We start from the raw sequence: 23,888 nt of genomic DNA on the forward strand, positions 1-23,888 counted from the left end.
GAGATGGACTTGTAGCCTTGAGATTGCTCATGCTTCCTCACAATTTGGTTTCTCAAGTCCTCAGACAGTTCTTTGGTCTTCTTTCTTTTCTCCATGCTCAATGTGGTACACACAAGGACACAGGACAGAGGTTGAGTCAACTTTAATCCATGTCAACTGGCTGCAAGTGTGATTTAGTTATTGCCAACACCTGTTAGGTGCCACAGGTAAGTTACAGGTGCTGTTAATTACACAAATTAGAGACTCATCACATGATTTTTCGAACAGTGCCAATACTTTTGTCCACCCTCTTTTTTATGTTTGGTGTGGAATTATATCCAATTTGGCTTTAGGACAATTCTTTTTGTGTTTTTTCATTTAAGACAAATTAAATGAAGATAATAATACCAAAGAATTTGTGTTTGCAATCATTTTCAGGAAGAAACTGAGTATTAGCTGACAGAATTGCAGGGGTGTCAATACTTTTGGCCACAACTGTATGTTGGGGATGGGGGTCAAGGGAGCAACTGTTGGCCAGTGAGTCCCTGGAAGGCATGTATCTAAGATCTATGGCCAACTTATTATTTTTTTTTTTCCATGGCCGTCATCTTATTAAGCAGACATGTATTGTAAAGTTGGCCATACACATGAGATCACGGTCAGCAGTCCCACATATAGATGAGCACTGGCTTGGCGTTCATGTGTCTCTTACCTCTCTTGTCTCTCTTCGGGTATATGGTAACCTAACATTCTTCTCTTTCAGCTTCTATGCAGATTTTGGGCCTTTGAACCTCGCTCTTCTCTACAGATACTGCTGCAAACTCAACAAAAAGCTCAAGGTGAGGAAATGTTCACAAGTGATTATTGCTGGTTCTCATTTGTACCCATTAAAAGTTGATTATTTTTTTGTGTAGCCAATAACTGTTCTTTATGGGCAAAATCGATCATTTCGGATGACTTTTATTTAGGGTATGTCACCATAAGTCTTGCTGTTCTTCTGTCATTCTTCTTTTCGATGTATGATTACATTTTATAAATGGGTGTTACCATTTCTTTTTCAAAGGGACCGATTCCCATACACTTTGAGGGCAGGTGCAGACAACTGTATTTTCGGTTCATTTGCGATCTAACCAAACATCGGATCGCACTCAGACCAATGTTATTCTACGATAATGTGCACATGTCCGATTTAGTTTTCTCAGAAAGTCTGTGAGGAAAAAAATGGTAGCATGCCTGAGTTTGACCCAATATTCGGATCTCACTCTGCCATGAAAGTCAATGAGTCTGTGGAAAGCAAATGACATCTGAGTGCAGTCCTATTTTGACAGACTGACACAGTAGAGAAGATGGAGACATTTTTTCCTTCATCCTGGCCTCATCCAACAGAATCGGATCACACTCTAGTCTTGGATGAGAGAATATACTGTCGTGGGTACCTGCCCTGACATTGTCCAGTTATTGCTGAAAGTGACAGACACTAAAAGACAGCATGAGCGCTCAGCTGTGATCGGAGATATAAAGTTTACCTACGGTCACTGGTGTCAGCAGATGAAACTACTGATCCCATCATCCAACACTTGCTGCCGCTAATAACAGTGAGAGCAGGAGCGGCGGATGGGAGTATTCATCAGCCGATCCTGCTCTGTAAATAAATAGAAAAAAAAAAAAATGGAGTTGGTCCCCCTGTATTTTAGATAACCAGCCAGGAAAAAGTCACAGCTGGGGGCTGCATCCCTCAGCTGTCAGCTTCAGCAAGGCTGGTTATCAATAATAGAGGGGTCCCGACACTGTTTTTATAAAATTATTTAAATAATTAAAAAAAACAGCTTGGGGTCCCTCCATTTTTTGACAACCAGCCTTGTTAAAGCAGACAGCTAAGGGCTGGTATTTTCAGGCTGGTAAGGGGCTATGGATTTTGCCCCTTCCCCCCAGCCTAAAAATAGCAGTCCGCAGCTGCTCAGAAAAGGCATAGCCAGTAGATGCGCCAATTCTGTTGCTTTGCCCGGCTTTTCCCACTTGTCCTGTAGCGGTGGCAAGTGGGATTCATATTTGTAAGACACCTATCCATTACTAATCCTATAGTTGTAAGTAAAGACACAGCCAGAATAAAGTCCTTTATTAGAAACAAAACAAAACACATTTTTATTTAAAACTAACAAATACAGTTATACTCACCTAAGGCATAATTCCATCGAAGCCCTCGATCTCCTGTAATAAACCAAAAATTAAAAAAACAACAATATACCATACCTGTCTGTCGTCCTGTCCCATGCCGTAATCCATGTCTGGGGGATAAATAGTTTTCAACCTGGACGGTGCAAAGATGTGACCGTCCAGGCTGAGAACCACTGATGAATAAGCTTCTGAGAATGTGGCGTCAGTGACCCGGGGTGACGTCATAGAGGTTACCTCTGGTCAATGAGGCTCCGTTCCCAGCTGGGCTGAAATGCCGTGACCTCGGTGAGATCCCCGCTAGCACCATGAGAAAGAAGCGGTGATCAGAAGCAGTGTTTGCCGCGCTGCCATCACATGACAGCGTGACAAACACCCGGTGTTCGGGCAGCTGAACCCGAACAGTAACATGGACTTCCTAGTGAAGACCACTGAAAAGTGGGAAGCCCGAGAGGCAGCCGTGCACAGAGCCGATTCCGGGTTAGTATAAATTCATAGGCTTTCTATTGAATTCATACTCTGCTCTGTGCACTCGCTCAGGCACAAGCTGTGCGCTCCTACCTTTCGAGCTTCTCACTTTGCAGTGGTCTTTTGTGCGATTGGTGGGGGTTTTAAGGGTTTCAGCACCCAGACGACTCGCACTGATCTGATCATTAAAATGTCTGAAAAATAAAAAAGAAAACTGATCAAAGTTTAGTTATTCTTTAATAGTGAATCCAAGTGCTTACTTAAAACTGACATTGGGAGAGGTGGCAGGCCCGCTTGACCTTTTGGGGTATGTGGTAACCCAATGCACATACTGTAGTACAGACCTATTTGTGACACCGTGAAAGATCAGACTACAGCTCCTTGGGATTTAGGCAAGGTCAGTGCTTTGGAAACTCTGCATTCACAATTCATTGACCTGACATTAACTTTTTGTGTACCTGATGAGGCTTGTCTCCGCTACAGTGGATGGATTTTCCTATTAATGAGCCTGGCAGGCAGTATCCAGGAGATGAACTGGCGTTAAGACGGCCTCTCTCTTAGAATTAAATGAGCCAGTGTTAGTGCTCCCCTTCCCCCATTGTATAATCTGCCCCTCCTAGCTTCATTCTGATTGTGCAAGGAATCCGAGATCCGTGAGCTCTACACAAAAGACAAGTCTGTATCTCGTCTGCAGTGAAATCTGAGCACAATCTTTTTAACAAGCTTGCCTGAGCATCAAATAAAGGTTGCTGAATGCGCTCCCTTTCTGTCCGCTCACCTACCAGGGGGCTTCTTTCTCCTCGACATGGCTCTACTGAAGCAATTTTGGGGACTTACAGGGTTATTAATTATTTATAAAGTAAACTATGTCCTCCATAGCTCTCAGTTGTGGTAATGCATCGTAGCCAATACCATGAATACATCAATACATATTCAGTGAGAATTGTGTTCTGCCTCTCTCCGTATTGTAGGGGAGTTAGTCTGATCAGATGATGCATCCCTCTCGGCGATTAGGAGATTCACCAAGTTTCGCTCCACGAGTCACAATCTGTCTGCGGTGGGGAGTAGTCTACATTTTTCCAAAGGGTCGTCTTAAGTAATACATGGACAGCTCTTGTTTTTGTGGGGGTGGTGAGCTTGGACCCTCTTTATTATGTCCACATGCTCTAACAATGCATTTAGACAAGGGTTAAGAAGGGATAGTCCGGTTTCAGTAAATAAAGTTTGAGAATTCCATAATGACAAGATTACATTCTCTGATATTGGTGGACAGGCTGCAAAGAAATGCCCCAAATCCTTGGAGCTGTGCATCTCCAATAGACTTTTTTCATTGGGACCAATGTATAAAAACATCAGTCTTGATGGATTTCCCCCCCCCCCCTCCCATTTAATCTGCATTGATAGTGAATGCGTTTTCGTCAACCTTGCAGTGTAAACAGGTGGCCGGCACCTGATGAAGGAGCAATACGATAATTTGTTGGGCGAAATGATTTTTAAGCTTGGATCAAAATCGGCAAGACAAGACGATGGGTCCATGACTTCATCAGAATGGAGGACGTGGAGAAACTTTATTTTTCATTTTTACTTCTCCACATACGAGGAAAATTGATGACACTGGGACCACACTGTGATCAAAGTCTGATCAAAATAATCAGTATGTTTTTCTCATAAGTGGGAAAATTGGATGTGTGAATGATCCTTCACCCTGTATTCCCTGCCATGTATCAGAGCCAACAACCTGTCAACCAGAGTAGGGTGGTGCTAGGCAGGGATTGCAACATGAAGCTGAGGAGCTTTGAGTGCACCATCACGCCCCAGTGGACTTCCAGACACACATATACAGAACATTGAAACCCGTCACACCCCAGTGCACTTCCAGACACATATACAGAACTTCAAAGCCAGTCACGCCCCAGTTCAGTTCCATACACACATTTACAAAACTTCAAAGCCCGTAACTCCTCAGTGCACTTCCAGACACACTATACAGAACTTCAAAGCCCGTCACACCCCAGTGCACTTCCAGACACACTATACAGAACTTCAAAGCCCGTCACACCCCAGTGCACTTCCAGACACACATATACGGAACTTCAAAGCCCGTCATTCCTCAGTGCACTTCCAGACACACTTATACAGAACTTCGAAGCCTGTCATGCCCCAGTGCACTTCCAGACACACACTAATATAGGACTTCTAAGCCTGTCACTCCCCAGTGCACTTCCAGACACACATATACAGAACTTCAAACCACTTTTTCTTGCAGCTGGAGCATGGCTTTGGGGTCATAAAGACATCAACTTCCTTATCTTTTAAGTGACTACACTGACATCAGTGGTTTGGGAGTGTAGACGTTTCTTTACAGAATCTCTTAAAGGCTTTTGTATGTGTAGTCTTAATCTGATAATTACAATCCCACACAATCAATACAGAACCCCACTAGTAATTATCATGAATTACGGATTCGCTTGTTAGAAAGGCTATGTACAAACAGTGTGTACAAACATTGTTATCCTAAATGCCCGAAGAACAATGTGTTACTATGGAAGACGCTGTGCAGTGGGACACCACAATAAGCTGCAGACATGACTTGTAATCTGATTTTTCTTAATAGCAGACCATTGTGCAATGAATGTTTAGACATAGTGAATTATCAATGAGTTGAAAACCACACGAAAGGCTCTGACATTTCGGGGCCATTCAGCTCCTCCGTATGTCCCGTAAAGGAAAGGTGTAGGCATGGTAAAAATCCAACAGGTCTTCCCTTGTTTCTGTTTACATCTGTGCTTGAGATGTCCAGATATACATGAGAACTTACTTCATTGAGGAAGCCCTGATCACATATTCCGGAAAATTGCTGAAAGAGTATAGACATGTAATTGAGCTCTATCTTGAGGCCATCGTCATGAAAAAGTGTTTTATTTTTTTTTTTATATATATAATATTTGGGTTGTATGGTAAAGCAAAGATGAAATGGAAAATGTTAAGCCATGCATATCAAGCAGCTCAACTTAAAGGGGATGTCTTAAGTTAATAAATGGGGAAAATTGCAAAGTGCTTATAAAAACATGCAACTTTGCAATTTACCTATTGTTAAAAATCCTCTCCGTTATCAAGAATGTAGGGATTTTAAGTTTTATAGTGTCCAGGTCAGTGCCAAGGTTACCAGCTACACTGCAATCCCAGTTTGACCGGTTACTTGGTAAGGAGCACAAGGCGGGAGCACACTCTGTGCTTTTTAGCAAGTTTGCTCTACTCTGGAGCTGGCCAGATCGATTGAGACTCCTGTCCTCCTCCCATGCTGCAGAGGCAAAGCTGTTTGTGCTGGGAGAGAGCACAGTTCGGACCAGAGCTGTGACCATGTCTTAGGTGAATATTGTCAGTCTTCAGGAGCTCACCACCCCCGGTAGAATAGGAGGTTGGGAGGCAGAGGAGCGGTGTACTCCTGCAGATACAACTTGTGAAAATCCCCTTAAAGAGGTTGGCCACTTTATCTTTATTTTAACAGATATATTGGGGACCTGATTTTGTGGCTTTCATACAGACAGCACAGCTCTCCTGCCTGTCCAAAAATGGCTGCTGATGGAGGAGCATGTGGCAGACCTATACATCGACCTCTTTTAATTGACAAACACTTCACATGAGAAAGGTGGTTTTTCATTAGAATAGGCTGATGGACAGGAATTTCTGTGACAAATGTCAAGAATTCAGAAGACTGTATCAATGAAGAGATTAATGTCCTAAATGAAGTAGCCCTGGTATATAGTGGATGAGCCGGCCATTGATTTTCTATTTTGGTGTAATGCCTCTGTAGTGGTACTGCTGTATTGATTGTACATGAATGCTTCCGTGACACGCTCGTGAATGTACAGCCTTGTACACCCTATAAATCTACTTTACTGCATACTTGTGTTAGACTGCTTAGTAAGTAATGAATGGGGTGGTCAAAGCTTTGGTTAACATGCTGATATAGACAACATCATCTTTAAGAATTCTTAAAGATGCCAGTGTTCGCCTCCATTTGTATAAACTAGGCTTTATTGTTGCTGTGTCCATCCTTAGCAATGGTAATTTCCAGCAACTGCGTCATCATATTATAGCTGTCCATACACATAAGATAACCAAACATTTATTTGGTAGACCATTATCTCTCTCGGGTTCCCCATACACATGAGCACTTCAGTTGGCCGCATATTGCTCGAAAACCAAATTTGCTACATTTCTTGAAACACAACAAGAAAACACAAAATGACAAATTTGCAAAAATACTCTGCAGTAAAAAATATGACCGTAATCAGCAAGTGCTGGATAACAAATACAGGGTATTTAGTCTATAGCAAGCTGCTCCACCACGTCACGGTAACCCTTCACGGAGCAGTCCCTATCTAATGTATTTAAAACCTGAACATGTGACCAGTGTCTAAATGAACAGGATACAGACAGGCGCCCCCCAGTATGGGCTTGTGGTGCAAGGCAGCTCATTTATGTGCATGTCACACAAGAGAGGGGTGGGGTCTCCCAAACCATGCTAAGCAAGGAAAAAACGGATTAAAAACACATGTGAAATGCACAAGTGTGAACAAGTCGGTCAGACAGTGTTCACGCCACCCACTGGCTGAAACACAACAAGAGAACACAAAATGACAAATTTGCAAAAATACTCTGCAGTAAAAAATGACAGTAATCAGCAAGTGCTGGATAACAAATACAGGGTATTTAGTCGATAACATTTATTGCAAAAAACAATTTTTTTCCTTGCTTAGCATGCTTTGGGAGACTACACCCCTCTCTTGTGTGACATGCACCTTGCACCACAAGCCCATACTGGGGGGCGCCTGTCTGTGTATCCTGTTCATTTAGACACTGTTCACATGTTCAGGTTTTAAATACATTAGCTGCTCCGTGAAGGGTTACCGTGACGTGGTGGAGCAGCTTGCAAAAAATGTATCGACTAAATACCCTGTATTTGTTATACAGCACTTGCTGATTACTGTCATATTTTTTACTGTAGAGTATTTTTGCAAATTTGTCATTTTGTGTTTTCTTGTTGTGTTTCAGCCAGTGGGTGGCGTGAACACTGTCTGACCGACTTGTTCACACTTGTGCATGTCACATATGTTTTACATTCCTTGAAAACAAAATGATCGGCTGTTGAAATTCCAACATACTGATCCTTCTCTCCACCAATGTATCTGTCTGGGAAGAGTTGGAAGGCCCCTATATACACCAGGATGTCGCCTGCTCCCTCTGAAATTGACAGGTTTGTCTGATGGGAGGATCTGAGGATGTGGGTTATAATAATCACCTAGGCAGGTTAAAGGGAACCTGTCACCAGTTTTGGCTGATATAAGTTATGACCATCACCTTTTGGGGCTAATATACCACATTCTATAATGCTGTATATCTGCCCCCAACCAGAAAGAGGAGAAAAATAGCTTTTTTATGTTCCCCTGTGGGGCAGTCTGGTCCAAGGGGTGTCACTGGTCCTGGTTCGGCGCCTCTCATCTTCATGCGACACCGCCCTCCTGCATGCTTCGTGTCGCGCTCCTGCGCAGGGGCCATTCTCTGCCCTGTTGAGGGCAGAGCAAAGTACTGCAGTGCACAGATGCCGGGAAAGGTCAGAGTCCCAGCGCCTGCTCACTGCAGTGCTTTGCTCTGCCCTTAACAGGGCAGAGAAGTCCGCCGGCGCAGGAGCGCGATGCCGAGGAGACTGCATGGATGATGCAGGGACACGTCATGCACACTAAGCAAGAAAGAGGACCGCATTGCATGAAGATGGGAGGCGCCGCACCAGGACCAGCGACACCCTTCAGACCGGACCGCCCACAAGGTGAGAATAATAAGTTATTTTTCTTCTCTCCCAGGTCGGGTTGGGGGTAGATATATAGAATTATAGAATGCTGCATATCAGCCCCGAAAGGTGATGGCTGTAACTTATCAGCCAAAACTGATGACAGGTACCCTTTAACAATGTAACTATTTGTATTCCTTACTTCCTTGGTCTTACAGCAACTCTGGGTAGATAGTTACAGTGCAATGTCTCTAGTCCACAAGATCCCAACCTGGGGTCGGTAGTTTCATTGCTCCCGTACCAGGTGATACCCACTGTCTCCCAACTTTTGCTTGGCCCACAGGTTTTATCTCTGTCGCCGGTTTAGTATGCAGTAACATTCTGTGCTCCTCCAGACGAACGATACCTCAACTGTAGCGCATGTATCCAGCTCCCGCCGACAATGAGAGTCTTTAGGATAGTTCCTCAAATCCAGACGACAGATACCACGAACGTAGCTTGTGTATCCAGCCGACAACAACAGTCCTTATGATAGCTCCTCAAACCCAGAAGACAGATACCCGAACATAGCATGTGTCTCCAGCTCCAGCCCACAATTGACCTCCAGTTTCCATAGTCCATCCATACACTGGCACCAAGACCTAGCCTCAGCAACAGATCCTCGCCCTTCGACGTCACCGCATCAGCAACAAGTCACTAAACATGTGGCTTATTGTTCTACCTCTCCTGGGATCAGCCTTCTGGTTAGGCCGAGATATTAACCCCCACTCCTTTAAACATTTGCTACAGGTAGCTCAAAGGATGAAGAATGTTCCAGAAGCCCAGTCTCCAGCCTGTCTGCAGAGTTGTGTATTAGGGATGCCCCCTGCAGAGAGGAACAAAGTCACACATGCCCCCAACAAATGCAGGACAAAAATGCTAATGTAGACCTTATATATACTGTACATGAGATCCAACCCACATGTCTTCCTCTGCTCCTTCACTGAATGGAAACTGATTCCTGAGCCTGAACACTTTTCAGGAGAGATTTGTGCACCGCAAACTGACAACCAAGCAAATCTCTAATAAAACACAAAAATAAGATTGATGTAACCGATGCTCTGTGCTAGAAAAAGTCTGAATCCCTTAGAGCTGTGGATTCCGCTCTACGTCCATTGGTCCAGTAGTCTTTAGTCCATGGCCAGCTCCTCACAGCTGATGTTTATCTAAGGCCAGGGTCACGTAGCGTTAATGCAGTCCGTTCAACGCATAGCGTTGACTGACTGCATTAATGCTACTCACATAATGCGATCGCATTATGTGAGCCCGCTAGCGCAGATGCTTCAGCTTCGCTAGCAGTGACGGACCCCCAAATTCTGCAGCCCGTGTCTGAGGGTCCATCCCAGAATGACGGCACATCACTAGCGCATGCCGATTTATGACATGCGCTAGCGATGTGCTCCTAATGGAAGTGAATGGCAGCGTTAAATGGACTGTATTAACGCAGTATGACCCCAGCCTAATGTGTATGGAGCCCTTTACACTGCTATGAATACAAGTCGTCTACATTAGTAAAATATAGTCGCTGCCATTGTAACTGAGAAAAATTTAGCGCAGATAACTCGTACCTTGGTTTGCTCTTTTACTTCCACGGATGTGAAGTTCCAGTAATAGTTTAAGAAATCCTGTTTTAAAGGGAACCTGTCACCAGGTTTGTTTGACCGATATAAGATATGGCCACTGCCTTTCAGGGCTGATATACAGCATTCTATAATGATCTGACCTGCAAGATTAGAAAAATAAGTTTTATTATGCTCACCTGCGGGTCGGTTCGGTCCGATGGGTATCGCGGGTCTGGGTCAGGCGCCTCCCGTCTTGCGATGCCACACTCCTGCTTGCTTCATGGCTCCCCAGCATCGCGATCCTGCGCAGGCGTACTTATCTGTCCTGTTGAGGGCAGAGCAAAGTACTGCAGTATGCAGTCACTGGGCCTCTCTGACCTTTCCCGGAGCCTGCACACTGGAGTACTTTGCTCTGCCCTCAACAAGGCAGATAAGTACGCCTGCGCAGGAGCATGATGCCAGGGAGCCATGAAGCAAGCAGGAGGGCGGCATCGCAAGAAGATGGGAGGTGCTGTACCTGGACCTGCGATACCCATTGGACTGGAACGCATCGGGTGCGTATAATAAGTTATTTTTCTTATCTTTCAGGTGGGATCGGAGGCTTATCTACAGCATTATACAATGCTGTAGATAAGCGTTGAAAGGCAGTGGCCTGCTGACAGGTTTGCTTTAAGGCTGTGTGCCCATGTAAGCGTTTTTGAAGCGTTTGTCCCGGTCAAAATGCTTCACAAATGCTTAAAATAAGCATCCCATTCATTTTATGCATTTTGCCCTTTTTGTGCCAATTGATACGTTTTTTTTCCGCAAAGGAAACGCTTAGCGGTTAAAAACGCAGCATGCTCATTAATTTTGTGGAAAAGTCCACGTTTTTAGCTATTTCCTATGAGTCAGAAAACGTGCGGAAAAAAACACATCAAAACCGCGCGTTTTTTGAGCAAAAACACTCGGAAAATGCACGGAAATAAAACGCGCGTTTTCTCGGAAGGAGTCCGTTTTTGAAGCAGAAATTTTCTGCATACGTGGGCACATAGCCTAAGGCTGATTTCACACGTAGCATTTTTTTCACGTTTCCGCGGCAGTTTTAAACACGCGATTTTGCCGCGAAAACGCGAAAAATAAGCATCCCATGCATTCCTATGGTGCTAATGCTGCGTTTTTTTCCGCGGCGGAATCGCTTTGCAGTAAAAAACGCAGCATGCTCATTAATTTAGCGGAATTGCGGCGATCCCGCACCCATAGGAATGCATTGTTCTGCTTACTTTCCGCATGTGGCTGTGCCCACCATGCGGAAAGTAAGCAGAACATTTGCGGATGGTACCCACGGTCCGGATGAGAGGAGACTGTCCTCTGGGCTGTGGGTACCATATCCCTGTAAAAAATAGAATTTAAAATAAAAAATATTGTTATTCTCACCTTCCAGCGTCCCGCGCAGCTTTCCTGCCTCTCTCCACACTCCCGGTCCCAGTAAGCCTTTGTGAGAATGACCGCGAGACGTCGCGAATGACCGCGAGACGTCTCGATCCCGCGAGAACGGACGCCATTGCGGTCATCCTTGCAAAGGATTACTGGGAGCGTGGAGAGAGGCGGGAAGGCTGCGCGGGACGCCGGAAGATAAGAATAACAATATTTTTTTATTTTTTTATTTTTTATTTTTTTACATCCTTTTACTACTGATGCTGCATAGGCGGCCTCAATAGTACAATGGTAACAAATTGGTCACACACGTCAAACACTATGTTTGACGAGTGTGACCAACCTGTCAATCAGTTCTCCAAGCGATGCTACAGATCGCTTGGAAAACGCTAGCATTCTGCAAGCTAATTACACTTGCAAAACGCTAGTTTTTCCGCGGGAAAATCGAGGGAATTTAAAATGCGATTTTTTTTTTTTTTCCCCGCGGAATGGAATCCGGAATTCTCGCGGTAATTTCCACGTGAGTTCTGCTATGTGTGAACGTAGCCTAATACTGGTGTGAACTTTGGATACATTGTAGCACTTTCTCATCTGTAAGGTGTTCTTGGGACTATATTATGATGACCTTTCGTTATCTGAAGGTCATCCTACATCAGATTAGTGAGGGTCTGATGACAGATCAGTTGTTTGAAGGGGTTTATGCCCTTGGTACTGTGAGTGATGTTGCAAAGTCTCTCATTCGATTATATGGGTAGGTTCACACTACTGTTTTTTCCCAATCGGGCAAGGTACGATTATTCTGATCAGATTGATATCAGATTTTCTCGGATGTGGAAGGAAGGAAAAAAAAACACGGTTCTCCATTCTGTTAGTCTGTGAAGAATGTTCCTGTGCACAGCCCCATAGACTATCATGATGGGTATGATTTGTATCTGAAAACCACTGATGGCACTCGTCCGAGAAAATCAGTGGTGTGCACGAGCCCTATGAGAGAGAACTTGGAACACCATTCATAGATCGCCATTCTGCCAATTGTTGTGGATGTGGAGAGACAACCCACCATTCAGATGGTAAGGAGCTACAATATTCTACAAAAAAAATGTCCTGGATGATTTAGTCCCTTGATGAAAGCTAAAGAGATTGCAGCAAGCAAGTAAGCTTCCAACACAAAGATTCGTTATGGCATGTGTTTTTTTTTTATCTGTTTGGTGTTTTTGTTGGTGTTTCATTTACACCTTATTCTTCTTTTAATTTGTACCTTTTAAGTCCATTTTAAATGTTTGTTTGTCTTTTTTATGTTTGTCATTGTGGGCTGGGTTTGGGGTTTCTAAATGTTTCCAACTGATTAATCAATTGAACTTTTTAAATAGTTACAAATATTTTGCATCACTGTACTCTAGTTATCGCTACCCCCGCTCCTGAGTGATTTTATGTAAGTCTGAGATTTTTATTTTTGCAAATTTGGCATCATTTTAGCAGAACATATGACTTTTTATATGATAGAAAGTCACGAAGAAAGGGCTAAAAAGACAAAAATAAAGATTATCTTCTATTTTGCACAAAGTTTACGAACCGTGTTCGACATTTTGAAGATTGTGCCGCAAATTGTCAACAAATAGCACAAGACTATAAAAGGGAGTTAGAAAACGAATGAATCCGGCCTATAATGTAGTTAGAAAGCCGAAGAACTCTACATTGTGCAGGAATAGTTATAAAAGGGTGGAAACCTTCCAATGTCAGTAGGAGTCAGTGCTGCTCTTTCCGCATAGGGAATGTTGATATTTATTACTGAGTTGTCGAAATAAAGCTGAAAACCTGTCGAGAGCTGTGAAGAAGCGGTGTTGTGTGACTCTGTGTCTTATTGTGCAGAATGTTTGCCGATGCTGCTCATTAATCAGGAAATTACAGGTACAGTTTGTTGCTTGGCTTGTGTGTTGCCCTGGAATCACCAAGGAAATAGGCAGAGCTTGGTCACTGCCTGAGTTAAGGCTGATAAGGGTCCTCTGCATGCTACTCCGTCAAGGAGTTTGCACCCTGCTCCTCCTCTATGGCTGGAGATCTTACCAGTGTTTGCTTCTGCTTGGCCGTGGACAGAAATACATCTCCACTTTTAGCATGCCCAACTTGTGATTGCAGAGAATGCCATCTGACAGTAAAGGGATTCACAGGGCCAATAAATAGCATTTCAGTTCCTGAACACTGGTCACGGTCTACTATAATAACCCCTGAATGTCATCTGATGACAGAATCCCACCTGTGTGGACAGGCCTATGTAAAGGCCCATGTAAAATCCCCCCTTATCTCCACAGAAACAGCCACAGGGATTACATTTCATTGGTCAGTATACTACTGACTGAGGCCCCTTCACATGGGCATTTTTCCGCTACCTGTCACGTCTGTTGTCAAAACGGAGACACTTACAAACGCCCCCCCCATTATAATCTATGGGGCTTCGCACCTGTCCGTGTTTTCACATGGACCGTGTGTCCTTGTGACCCACACGTAAATGTCAGTTTTTTTTTTTTTTCCAGCAGCAAGATCACAATAAGTATCGCACTTGTGCACATGGATGACATAAGTGTGCCATCCGTGTGACATGTACCGGAATAGAAATGAAAGATTTTTATGTGTTAAAGATGTACAAACAGAGACCGATAAAGATAAAAAGAGGCAGCACTCCATTAATAAGCAAAAGGTGTGGACTATTAGCCAGTGTGGAGATCATAAAGTCCACGCCATTTGCTTATTTATGGAGTGTTGCCTAGTTTTATGTATATCTGCTGGATTATGGGATTGTTAGTCCAGGAGGCTTGCACTGTTTTTTCACTTGTTTTGCATTTTTTGCATGTTGTTCTGCTTCATTTTTCTCTATTTAGATAGATAGATATCTGTGAGATATATAATTAGTGCCTTGCGTGTGTAGCTTACTGTACATGGATTGAACTAATAAATAAATGAAAATAATGACGTATGGTCCCCCCATTTTTGATAATCATCAATGTTAAATTGAACGCCTCTGAGCTGATATTATCAAACTGGGGAGGTCCATAGTTATCTGGCCCTTCACAGCTTAAAAATACCAGCCCGCTGCCACCCCAGAAATGGCACATCACATTAGATGCTCACTCTTCCCGATTGCCCTGGTGTGGTGGATATCGGGGTTATGGAGCTTGTGGTTGATGTCAGCTATGTATTGTCCAAAAACACAGCTGACCTCAAACCCTGGTGTTAGTAATGGAGAGGTGTCTGTCAGACCAGACACCCCCATTACTAACCGAGTAAGTAAAAACAAAAACATACACGCTAAAAAAATATTAAAAAAAACACTCCGACACTTTCCCTGGTTCACCAATTTATTACAAAAAAAAAATCCTGGTCCGACGTAGTCCAGGGAATCTGATGTATTCCAGAAATGGAAACCTCAAATACATAAAAAGAGAGAAATAAAAACAAGACACTGTCCCTCATTCACCAATTTATTATAAAAAAAAAAAAGGTCCCGCAGGTCCGATTTCTCATGGCGTTCACCGAATTCATCTCACGTCACCGCTCATCAGAGTTGCCGGTCACGTAACGCTACGCATTGACTGTGAGAAGCAGTAACATTACTGACATCACCACTCTTCACAGTTGCCAAGTCTCCGCCGCTGCTCTCGTTATCTTGTATTGGCTGTGCTACTTACGTCACATTGACAGCCATTCTGCAGGCTCAGTGACTCTGCCCGCTGTAGGGATTTAGCTTGTTGGTAGTGTTCACACAGGCACACAGTTTCTTGTCCAAACAGGAAGGTTTATTAACTCCATAAACTTCTAGCAGAAAATAATAGCAAAACATAGGTTCCACACGGCAGTATGAGAAGCAGAGCGGTTCAGCTGCTCAATATTCAAAGTGCAATACTCGAATATTAGGATTCTGCCAGCTCCCCCCACACTGACTCCAGTAGGCAGTTAGACCAGGAGATCAGGGCTGTATTACATCACACACACTGTGAACCCTGCTCTAAGCTATAGTGGGGGAGTGTTCTTTTCTTTGAGTGAATTTGCCTCCTTATGATTGGCCAGTGTCATACAGGAGACAGAAGTACACCCCTCCCCCCCAGGGAAAATTCTCTGATAACTTTCGTTAAGTCCAAGTAGTTAACTTATTCGGTGCCAAATATTTGATTGCTAAAATGTACACAACGGAGAGGTGAAAACAAAACTTTTTATTCCGATCTCCAGCCACTATTACAACGTGTGCCCAGTTCAACGTGAAACATATGGTAAATGGTCTTAACATAGAGGGTGCAAACTTGTCTACACAGTCTTAAAATGTATAACAGTGGTTTATGCAGTTTGATAAAACTGGTGTATTTTAATACTGTTTAGTCTAAGTTGGCATCACCTGCAGTATTAATTGCCTTATTTTTTGCTAGAAATGTTCACCAAAATTTTAGTACATTTTTGGGGACAGTGTTACACATTAGTCCTCTTATCATACAAGGTGCAGAAAGTGTCTAAAACACATAATAAATATGGTGCAAGTTATGAAAGATTTTTTTTTGTGTGTAGATTTGGTGCACTTTATATTATTGCCTTTACTTTCGGCTTGTACTCTAGTCTACTGCTCTTTGCTTTTGCAGGAACTCTATTCTGCCGCTTCCCCTTCTGCATGCACTTTATTTTACTGCTCCTCCCTTCTTTAAGCAGTACATTCCTACTCCTTCCTTTTGCATGCACTCTACTACATCTTCCTCTTTCAGGCATAATATTTCACTGCTCCTTTCTACTGCATAATCTCTGCTATGCTGCTCCTCCCTTCTAGAAGCAGTCTGTTCTACCATGTCTTCCTTCTGCAGGCACTTCTTCTTACTGCTCCTCCATTCTATAAGCAGTCTGTTACACCATGTCTTCCTTCTGCAGGCACTTCTTCTTACTGCTCCATTCTATAAGCAGTCTGTTCTACCATGTCTTCCTTCTGCAGGCACTTCTTACTGCTCCTCCATTCTATAAGCAGTCTGTTCGACCATGTCTTCCTTCTGCAGGCACTTTTTATTGCTCCTCCATTCTATAAGCAGTCTGTTCTACCATGTCTTCTTTCTGCAGGCACTTCTTCTTACTGCTCCTCCATTCTATAAGCAGTCTGTTACACCATGTCTTCCTTCTGCAGGCACTTCTTCTTACTGCTCCTCCATTCTATAAGCAGTCTGTTCTACCATGTCTTCCTTCTGCAGGCACTTTTTTCTACTGCTCTTTTCTTCTGCACTTTGTTTTACTTTTCCTCCCTTCTGCACTCTATTCTATTACTTCTTCCTGCTTCAGGTGTTATTTTCTCTTTTTGATGTACTCTACTGATGCTTTATTCTGCTCCTCTTTGTTATTGGCATTTTGCTGTACTGCTCTTACTTTTGCAGCCAAACTGCTTATTTTTCATCCTGCAGAGACTTTTTCTGCTCCATCTTTATACAGGCTCTCCTTTGTACAGCTCCTTCATTTTTCAGGCATCCTCTTTTTTTTTTTCCCGGCACTCCACCGCTCTTTCCTTTTAGAGGCACTCTTTTCTACTGCCCCTTCCTCTTGTCAGTACTCTATTATACTGCTCCCTTTTCCTGAGGAACAATGGAATAGCTGACCATAGCTATTATCCAGGGTGCTTCTTTTTATTTCGCAAATGGCCTCTGAGAAATAAGAGCTGGAGTCTGATTGGCGACTTTTACCCTTTTTTGCACAATATACAATTTAAGAAACCATTTTTTTATTTAAAGCTATTTCATTGTAATGTAATATCTCGCAAATGCCGTAGAATACTGCAACATCCACTTTGTAGAAAAACTGCCGCGTGTGAACAACGATTGTGTAACCAACAACTCGTGAACATTGTAAGTAAAGCCGAGTAGTGAGTTAGGCCGGGGTCACACTGGCGAGGAATACGGCCGAGTGAGAGGCGCTAAAAGCACGCATGAGACACGGACCAATGATTCTCTATGGGGTCCCTCGCACCAGCCGTATATTTCTCATCCGTATTCTACTTTCCGTGCCAATCGCAGCATGCTGCGATTGTCAGCGTACTACACCCGTAATACGCCAATGCAAGTCTATGGGTGCGCAAAAAATACGGATTACACACGGACCACACATGTGACTTGCGAAAAATACGCACCCGGTGTCTTTTAGCAAAGCCGGCAATTCAGTGCGCTATACAGTAAACTCACACTGACAGGTTTAATAAAGAAACGAAAGAATAGATATATACACAAAGAATATATATATATATATATATATATATATATATATATATATATGCATTCTATGTGTCTATATCTATTCTTTGGTTTCTGATATAAACCTGGTCATAGGGCTCCATTATATGTCCATTTTGCAAGCCTGCGAGAAAATCTCGCCATACGGAAGCCATACGGATTACATACGGATGCTGACATGCGCAAAATACGCGACAACACCTTGCTTACGGATGACATACGGAGCACTGTTTAGGGGCCATTCATCCGTATTACGCATATAAAATACTGACCGTATTTTGCGCTGGTTAGTGTGACTCCAGCCTTACACTTGATGTAGAAAGTTAAATGATATTTAAAAAAACAAAACAAATATAAATATATAAAGGCTTTCATGTGGATAATTCACAGATGTAACATCATCATACATGGTTTTAGTAAAGAAGAGAGAATCTTGTTTCTTTAAATATAAAATAATAATTTTTTTCACTTGGCATTATCTAGAAAAGTCACCCAAGACTTTCCAAGCGTATCCAATGGAATGGTCATTTTAGTAATATCATTTGACAGCACATTGGGTGGGTAGATGGAAAATCCATGTATGAATAAATAGCAGCGAGTGACCCTACACTTCCAGGAAACATTGAGAGGGAACTCGTACAACACACCTGAATTCTGAAGGAAATAAAACATTTATGGTATCTCTGTGTCATACCGCCGGAGATCTGTCTTCCTTTTCATATGTAAACATCTATGTGATACTTTGGCTTCCTGTGATTGCATATATAAACATATGTTTTTCTAGGTACACATGCAGGATGAGTCGGATGAACAGATGATTTGAATTAGTAGATTATTATATGATGAGATTCTGTAGGTGTCCACCTTTACTTCTCTTTATAGTTTGCATATAGATGTAATCTACATAAAGGTGTGAAACCTTGTAAATATATTGTGTCACAACCTCCAATCTATTCATTGTTCTGCTTGTTGTGATTGGAAATACACAAAAAATCTATCATTAGCCAATAGATTTTATCATAGATTCATAGAATCATAGAATCGTAGAGTTGGAAGGGACCTCCTGGGCCATCTGGTCCAACCCCCTGCTCAAAGCAGGATTCGCTAAATCATCCCAGTCAGATGTCTGTCCAGCCTCTGTTTGAAGACTTCCATTGAAGGAGAACTCACCACTTCTCGTGGCAGCCTGTTCCACTCATTGATCACTCTAACTGTCAAAAAGTTTTTTCTAATATCTAATCTGTGTCTCCTCCCATTCAGTTTCATCCCATTGCTTCTAGTCTTTCCTTGTGCAAATGAGAATAAAGTTGATCCTTCTACAATGTGACAGCCCTTTAGATATTTGTAGACAGCTATTAAGTCTCCTCTCAGTCTTCTCTTTTGCAAACTAAACATTCCCAAATCCTGCAACCTTTCGTCATAAGACAGGGTTTGCAGACCGGTCACCATTCTGGTCGCTCTTTTCTGAACTTGCTCCAGTTTGTTGATGTCTTTTTTAAAATGTGGTGCCCAAAACTGGACACAATATTCCAGATGAGGTCTGACCAAAGAGGAGTAGAGGGCAATAATGACTTCACGTGATCTAGACTGTATGCTTCTGTTAATACATCCTAGAATTGCATTTGCCTTTTTTGCTGCTGCATCACACTGTTGACTCATATTCAGTCTGTGATCTATTAGTATACCCAAGTCTTTTTCACATGTGCTGTCACTTAGCCCTATTCCTCCCATTCTATATATGCTTTTTTCATTTTTATTGCCCAGATGTAGTACTTTGCATTCTCCCTGTTAAAAACCATTCTGTTAGTTGCTGCCCACTTCTCCAGTTTATTTATATCTTTTTGAATCCTCTCTCTCTCTTTTCTAGTATTAGCTATACCTCCTAGCTTTGTGTCATCAGCAAATTTAATCAGTTTACCCTCAATTCCTTCATCTAAATCGTTGATAAAGATGTTGAACAATACAGGGCCCAGGACAGAGCCCTGTGGTACCCCACTTGAGACATTCTTCCAACTGGATGTGCAGCCATTTACGACCACTCTTTGGGTCCGATCACTAAGCCAGTTATGAATCCACCTAACAGTTGCCTTGTCCATTCCATACTTAGTCATTTTTTCAATAAGGATTGTATGAGAGACTTTGTCAAATGCTTTGCTGAAGTCAAGATATACTATATCTACAGCATTTCCTTGATCCACCCAATCAGTGATTCTGTCATAGAAGGAAATTAAGTTAGTCTGACATGACTTATTAGTTACAAACCCATGCTGACTCTGTTTAATCACTTCATTCTTATCCAGGTACTGACATACATGTTGTTTAATAATTTGTTCAAAGATCTTTCCTGGTATAGAAGTCAGACTCACCGGCCTATAGTTGCCTGGGTCCACCTTCTTCCCCTTTTTGAAGATAGGAACAACATTTGCTCTTCTCCAGTCTTCTGGCACTTATAATACAGCTGCATTCACATATTCAGTGTTACAATATCTGAGAGTCAGTCTTTTTCTCAGGTGTCATCCCAGTTGCATCTGTTTTATTTTTTCTAATCTGTTTTTTTTTTTTTTTCCACTGAAGCAGGTAGAGTGAACTTTTTAAACTTGTTAAAGGGGTTGTCTGGCCTTAAGCTACAAGTCTGCAATCACTCTGTGTGACTGCAGACCCTCACATCGCGTGCACTGCCCGCTGTGCGGAATCTCTGGTGCAGGCGGATATATGACGGCAAGTATGTGATTTGTATACTTACGGTCACATGCCGACTAGATGTGAGCGAGCAAACTCAATACAAGTGTATTGAGCGAGGTCAGACACAGTCTAGTCGGAATGTTGCCGGAATCTGAAAATCACCTATTTTCAGTCACATGACTGCCTGATCCTGGCATTGGAGAGTCCTTACAGCGTTCACTGCGCACGATGTGAGGATTCACAAGTCTGCACTCACATACTATGACTGCAGATTTATAGCTTAAAGGCAAGCCGGACAACCCCTTTAACAATGAAGCAGTTAAAAACATATGAAACTTGGATGAAACTGAAGTACAAAGTACAGTGGGGAAAATAACTATTTGGTACACTGATGATGTTGCAAGTTTTCCCACCTACAAAGAATGCAAAGGTCTGTAATTTTTATCGTAGGTACACTTCAACTGTGAGAGTCAGAATCTAAAAATAAAAACAGAAAATCACATTGTATGATTTTAAATAATTAAATTGAATACATTTTATTACATGAAAAAAGTAATCACCTACCAACCAGCAAGAATTCTGGCTCTCACAGACCTCTTAGTTTTTCTTTAAGAAGCCCTCCTGCTCTGTACTCATTGCCTGTATTAATTGCACCTGTTTGAGCTCGTTACCTGTATAAAAGACACCTGTCCACACACTCAATCAATCACATTTCAACCTCTCCACCATAGACAATACCAAAGAGCTGTCTAAGGACACCAGATTAAAAATTGTAGAACTGCACAAGGCTGGGATGAGCTACAGGACAATAGGCAGGCAGCTTAATGAGAAGGCAACAATTGTTGGCACAATTATTAGAATATCGCAATTAAAAAAAAATATTCTGTTTTCACAGAATCATGATTTTCTCCTCTTTACTAAAATCATAAATGATAATGATAGGGCAGCACGGTGGCTCAGTGGTTAGTCAAGGACAACATCTGCAAGGAGTTTGTATGTTCTCCCCGTGTTTGCGTGGGTTTCCTCCGGGCACTCCGGTTTCCTCCCACACTCCAAAGACATACTGATAGAGAATATAGATTGTGAGCCCCATCGGGGACAGTGATGAAAATGTGTGTAAACTGTAAAGCGCTGCGGAATATGTTAGCGCTATATAAAAATAAAGATTATTTTTAAAGATTATTATAATGTTACATCTGTGAATTATCCACTTGAAACTTTTATATATTTATATTTGTTTTTTAAATATCGTTTATCTTTTTACATCAAGTATAAGGCTGGGGTCACACTAACCAACGAGAAATACGGTCCATATTTTACATGCGTAATACGGAGAAATGCCCCCTAAATAGTGATCCGTATGTCATCTGTAATCAAGGTGTGGTCGTGTATTTTGCGCATGTAAGCAACTTGTAAATGTCTTGTTAGATTGGAAGCTCTTGTAGGAGCATTTTTATCACTGCCTGAGTATGCACTGATTTTGGCATCACAGCATTTGTTTTCCTCTGGGTCACTTGTCATGCATTGACACACAAAATATTTTTCATCTTGAGTCACTGTGAAATGCTCAGATACAGCTGACTTCATGGGGAGCTTCTTAGACATTTTGTAATCATATAAATTCACTCAAAATAATTTTGTCCTATAAAATAAAATAATGTATATTATAATTCCAGCAAGAACAGGGAACCATGTACAGTGGGGAAAATAAGAATTTGATACACTGACAATTTTGCAAGTTTTCCCACCTGCAAAGAATGGAGAGGTCTGCAATTGTACACTTCACCGGTGAGAGAGTCTAAAAAAAATCCAGAAAATCACATTGTATGATTTAAATAATATGCATTTTATTGCATGAAATACGTATTTGATACAATAGAAAACAGAACTTAATATTTGGTACAGAAACCTTTATTTGCAATTACAGAGGTCAGACATTTCCTGTAGATTCTGTTTCTCTCAGTTGAAGTGTCCCTATGATTAAAAATTTCAGACCTCTCCATTCTTTGTGGATGGGAATTGACAATGTATCAAATACATACTTTCCCCACTGTATCATTTTAGATAGAAATAAAACAAGCTTTGCATAAATCAATAGTACAGATGACAAATATAAAGTTTGTAAAATATGTTATTAGATAGCTTTACTTTGAATTTCCACGGCTCTTCTAAAGGTACTGTCACACTAAGCGATATCGCTATAACTTGTGACATTATAGCGATATTGCTGTGTGTGATACTTACCTACAACCCGCTCCCCCGCTGCTGATCGCGCGAGAACGTCCTGGACTGTTTCTCGTCGTCAGCTTCCTGTGGAGAGACGAGCGACGAGCGTGGAGCCGGGCGGGAGGACGCAGGATCGCCTAGTGTGACAGGTAAGTAGCGACCCCCGTCCCCAGCGATGTCGCTGGTGAGATCTTCCTGTGTGGCAGCTCACTAGCGACCACTTAGCGATGTACCAGCGATTCTGACCGCGTCATATCGCTGGTCGGGATCGCTGGTACATCGCTAAGTGTGACAGTACCTTTAGGGTACAGCTCACTAAATGCTTCACAGTCTTTGAAGAGGGGAGGAGGGAGGGAGCAAGTTTGTTGTGTATCTTACTCCAGGAACAAAGAAACTGATAACAGAGCTAAAAACTTTGTTTTGGCTTCTATACCTATGCAAGTCCTCATCAACCCTGTTGCTGTATTTTCCCTGTATATTGTATAAAAGCTAGCTTCCCAAAAGGATATGAGCTCAAAGAAAAAAAACAATCAAGCATACAGAGAGTACATACAGTATACTGGACTGTTGATTTATGCACAGTTTAAGTTAGGAACGGCGGAACGCACTAAATAAAAATAATAAAGTGCGTTTGCCGCTCGGGGTCCACCGTGCAGTAGGTGTTACAACCGCTGCAGAGTAATGGCAGACGAGCAATATGGCGATATAATGCGTACGGGTTCAACTTCACCCGAAGTGCGCAGAGTGGGCTCTGTTCACACACAGAGGTGCCGCAACGAAAAGATACAAAAGACTGAGCCTGTTAGAGTCACAGGCCTCAGGTAAATGCACACACGGTATAAGGTCACAGGAGCAGGAACTAAAGACAGAGGGGCTGCGTCCTTCTAGACCTACCGTGTGTGCGGCATCGCTACTGCGAACGCCAAGAAGGGCTGCAACTGCAGTGCAGCGCAGGACACTGCCGCTGGACAACACGGCTACAAAGCAGGCGCTATGTCAGACGCTAGCGCAGAGGTGCGGTGTGCACAGTGGCCTAAGGCTTGCCACAGACTGGCGCAGACTACTGAACTAATTCCCTAACCACATGCGTAATATCAGAGGGAAGGGGTTTCATAATAAGTCAGTCACCAGAATCATACATCCGTCACCATTCACACATAGCATTATAGTCTATACTAGCGCATGGCGGAACGACCATGCGCGCTTTTTATAGCAGCCGGGATCTTCCGGAAGCTTCCAGATCTCCGAGATGGACCAATGAGATCTGGAGCAGGACCTGAGCACATGACTCCCGATCTCCAATGGGAAACCGTCTCA

At 42.6% G+C, this 23,888-nt stretch overlaps 1 protein-coding gene across 1 annotated transcript in view; it reads left to right on the forward strand.

Annotated features, from left to right (window-relative positions):
* Positions 1-23,888, forward strand: part of CDC14A (cell division cycle 14A) — a 161,330-nt gene that overhangs the window by 18,076 nt on the left and 119,366 nt on the right. Inside the window, exon 3 of the mRNA XM_073571653.1 lies at positions 743-818. Coding sequence (XP_073427754.1) covers positions 743-818 — 76 coding nt within the window. The remainder of the gene's footprint in view (positions 1-742; positions 819-23,888) is intronic.

Source organism: Dendrobates tinctorius, unplaced genomic scaffold (assembly GCF_039654945.1).
Source record: "Dendrobates tinctorius isolate UK_male_01 unplaced genomic scaffold, ASM3965494v1 ptg000029l, whole genome shotgun sequence".
NCBI classification, from domain to species: domain Eukaryota; kingdom Metazoa; phylum Chordata; class Amphibia; order Anura; family Dendrobatidae; genus Dendrobates; species Dendrobates tinctorius.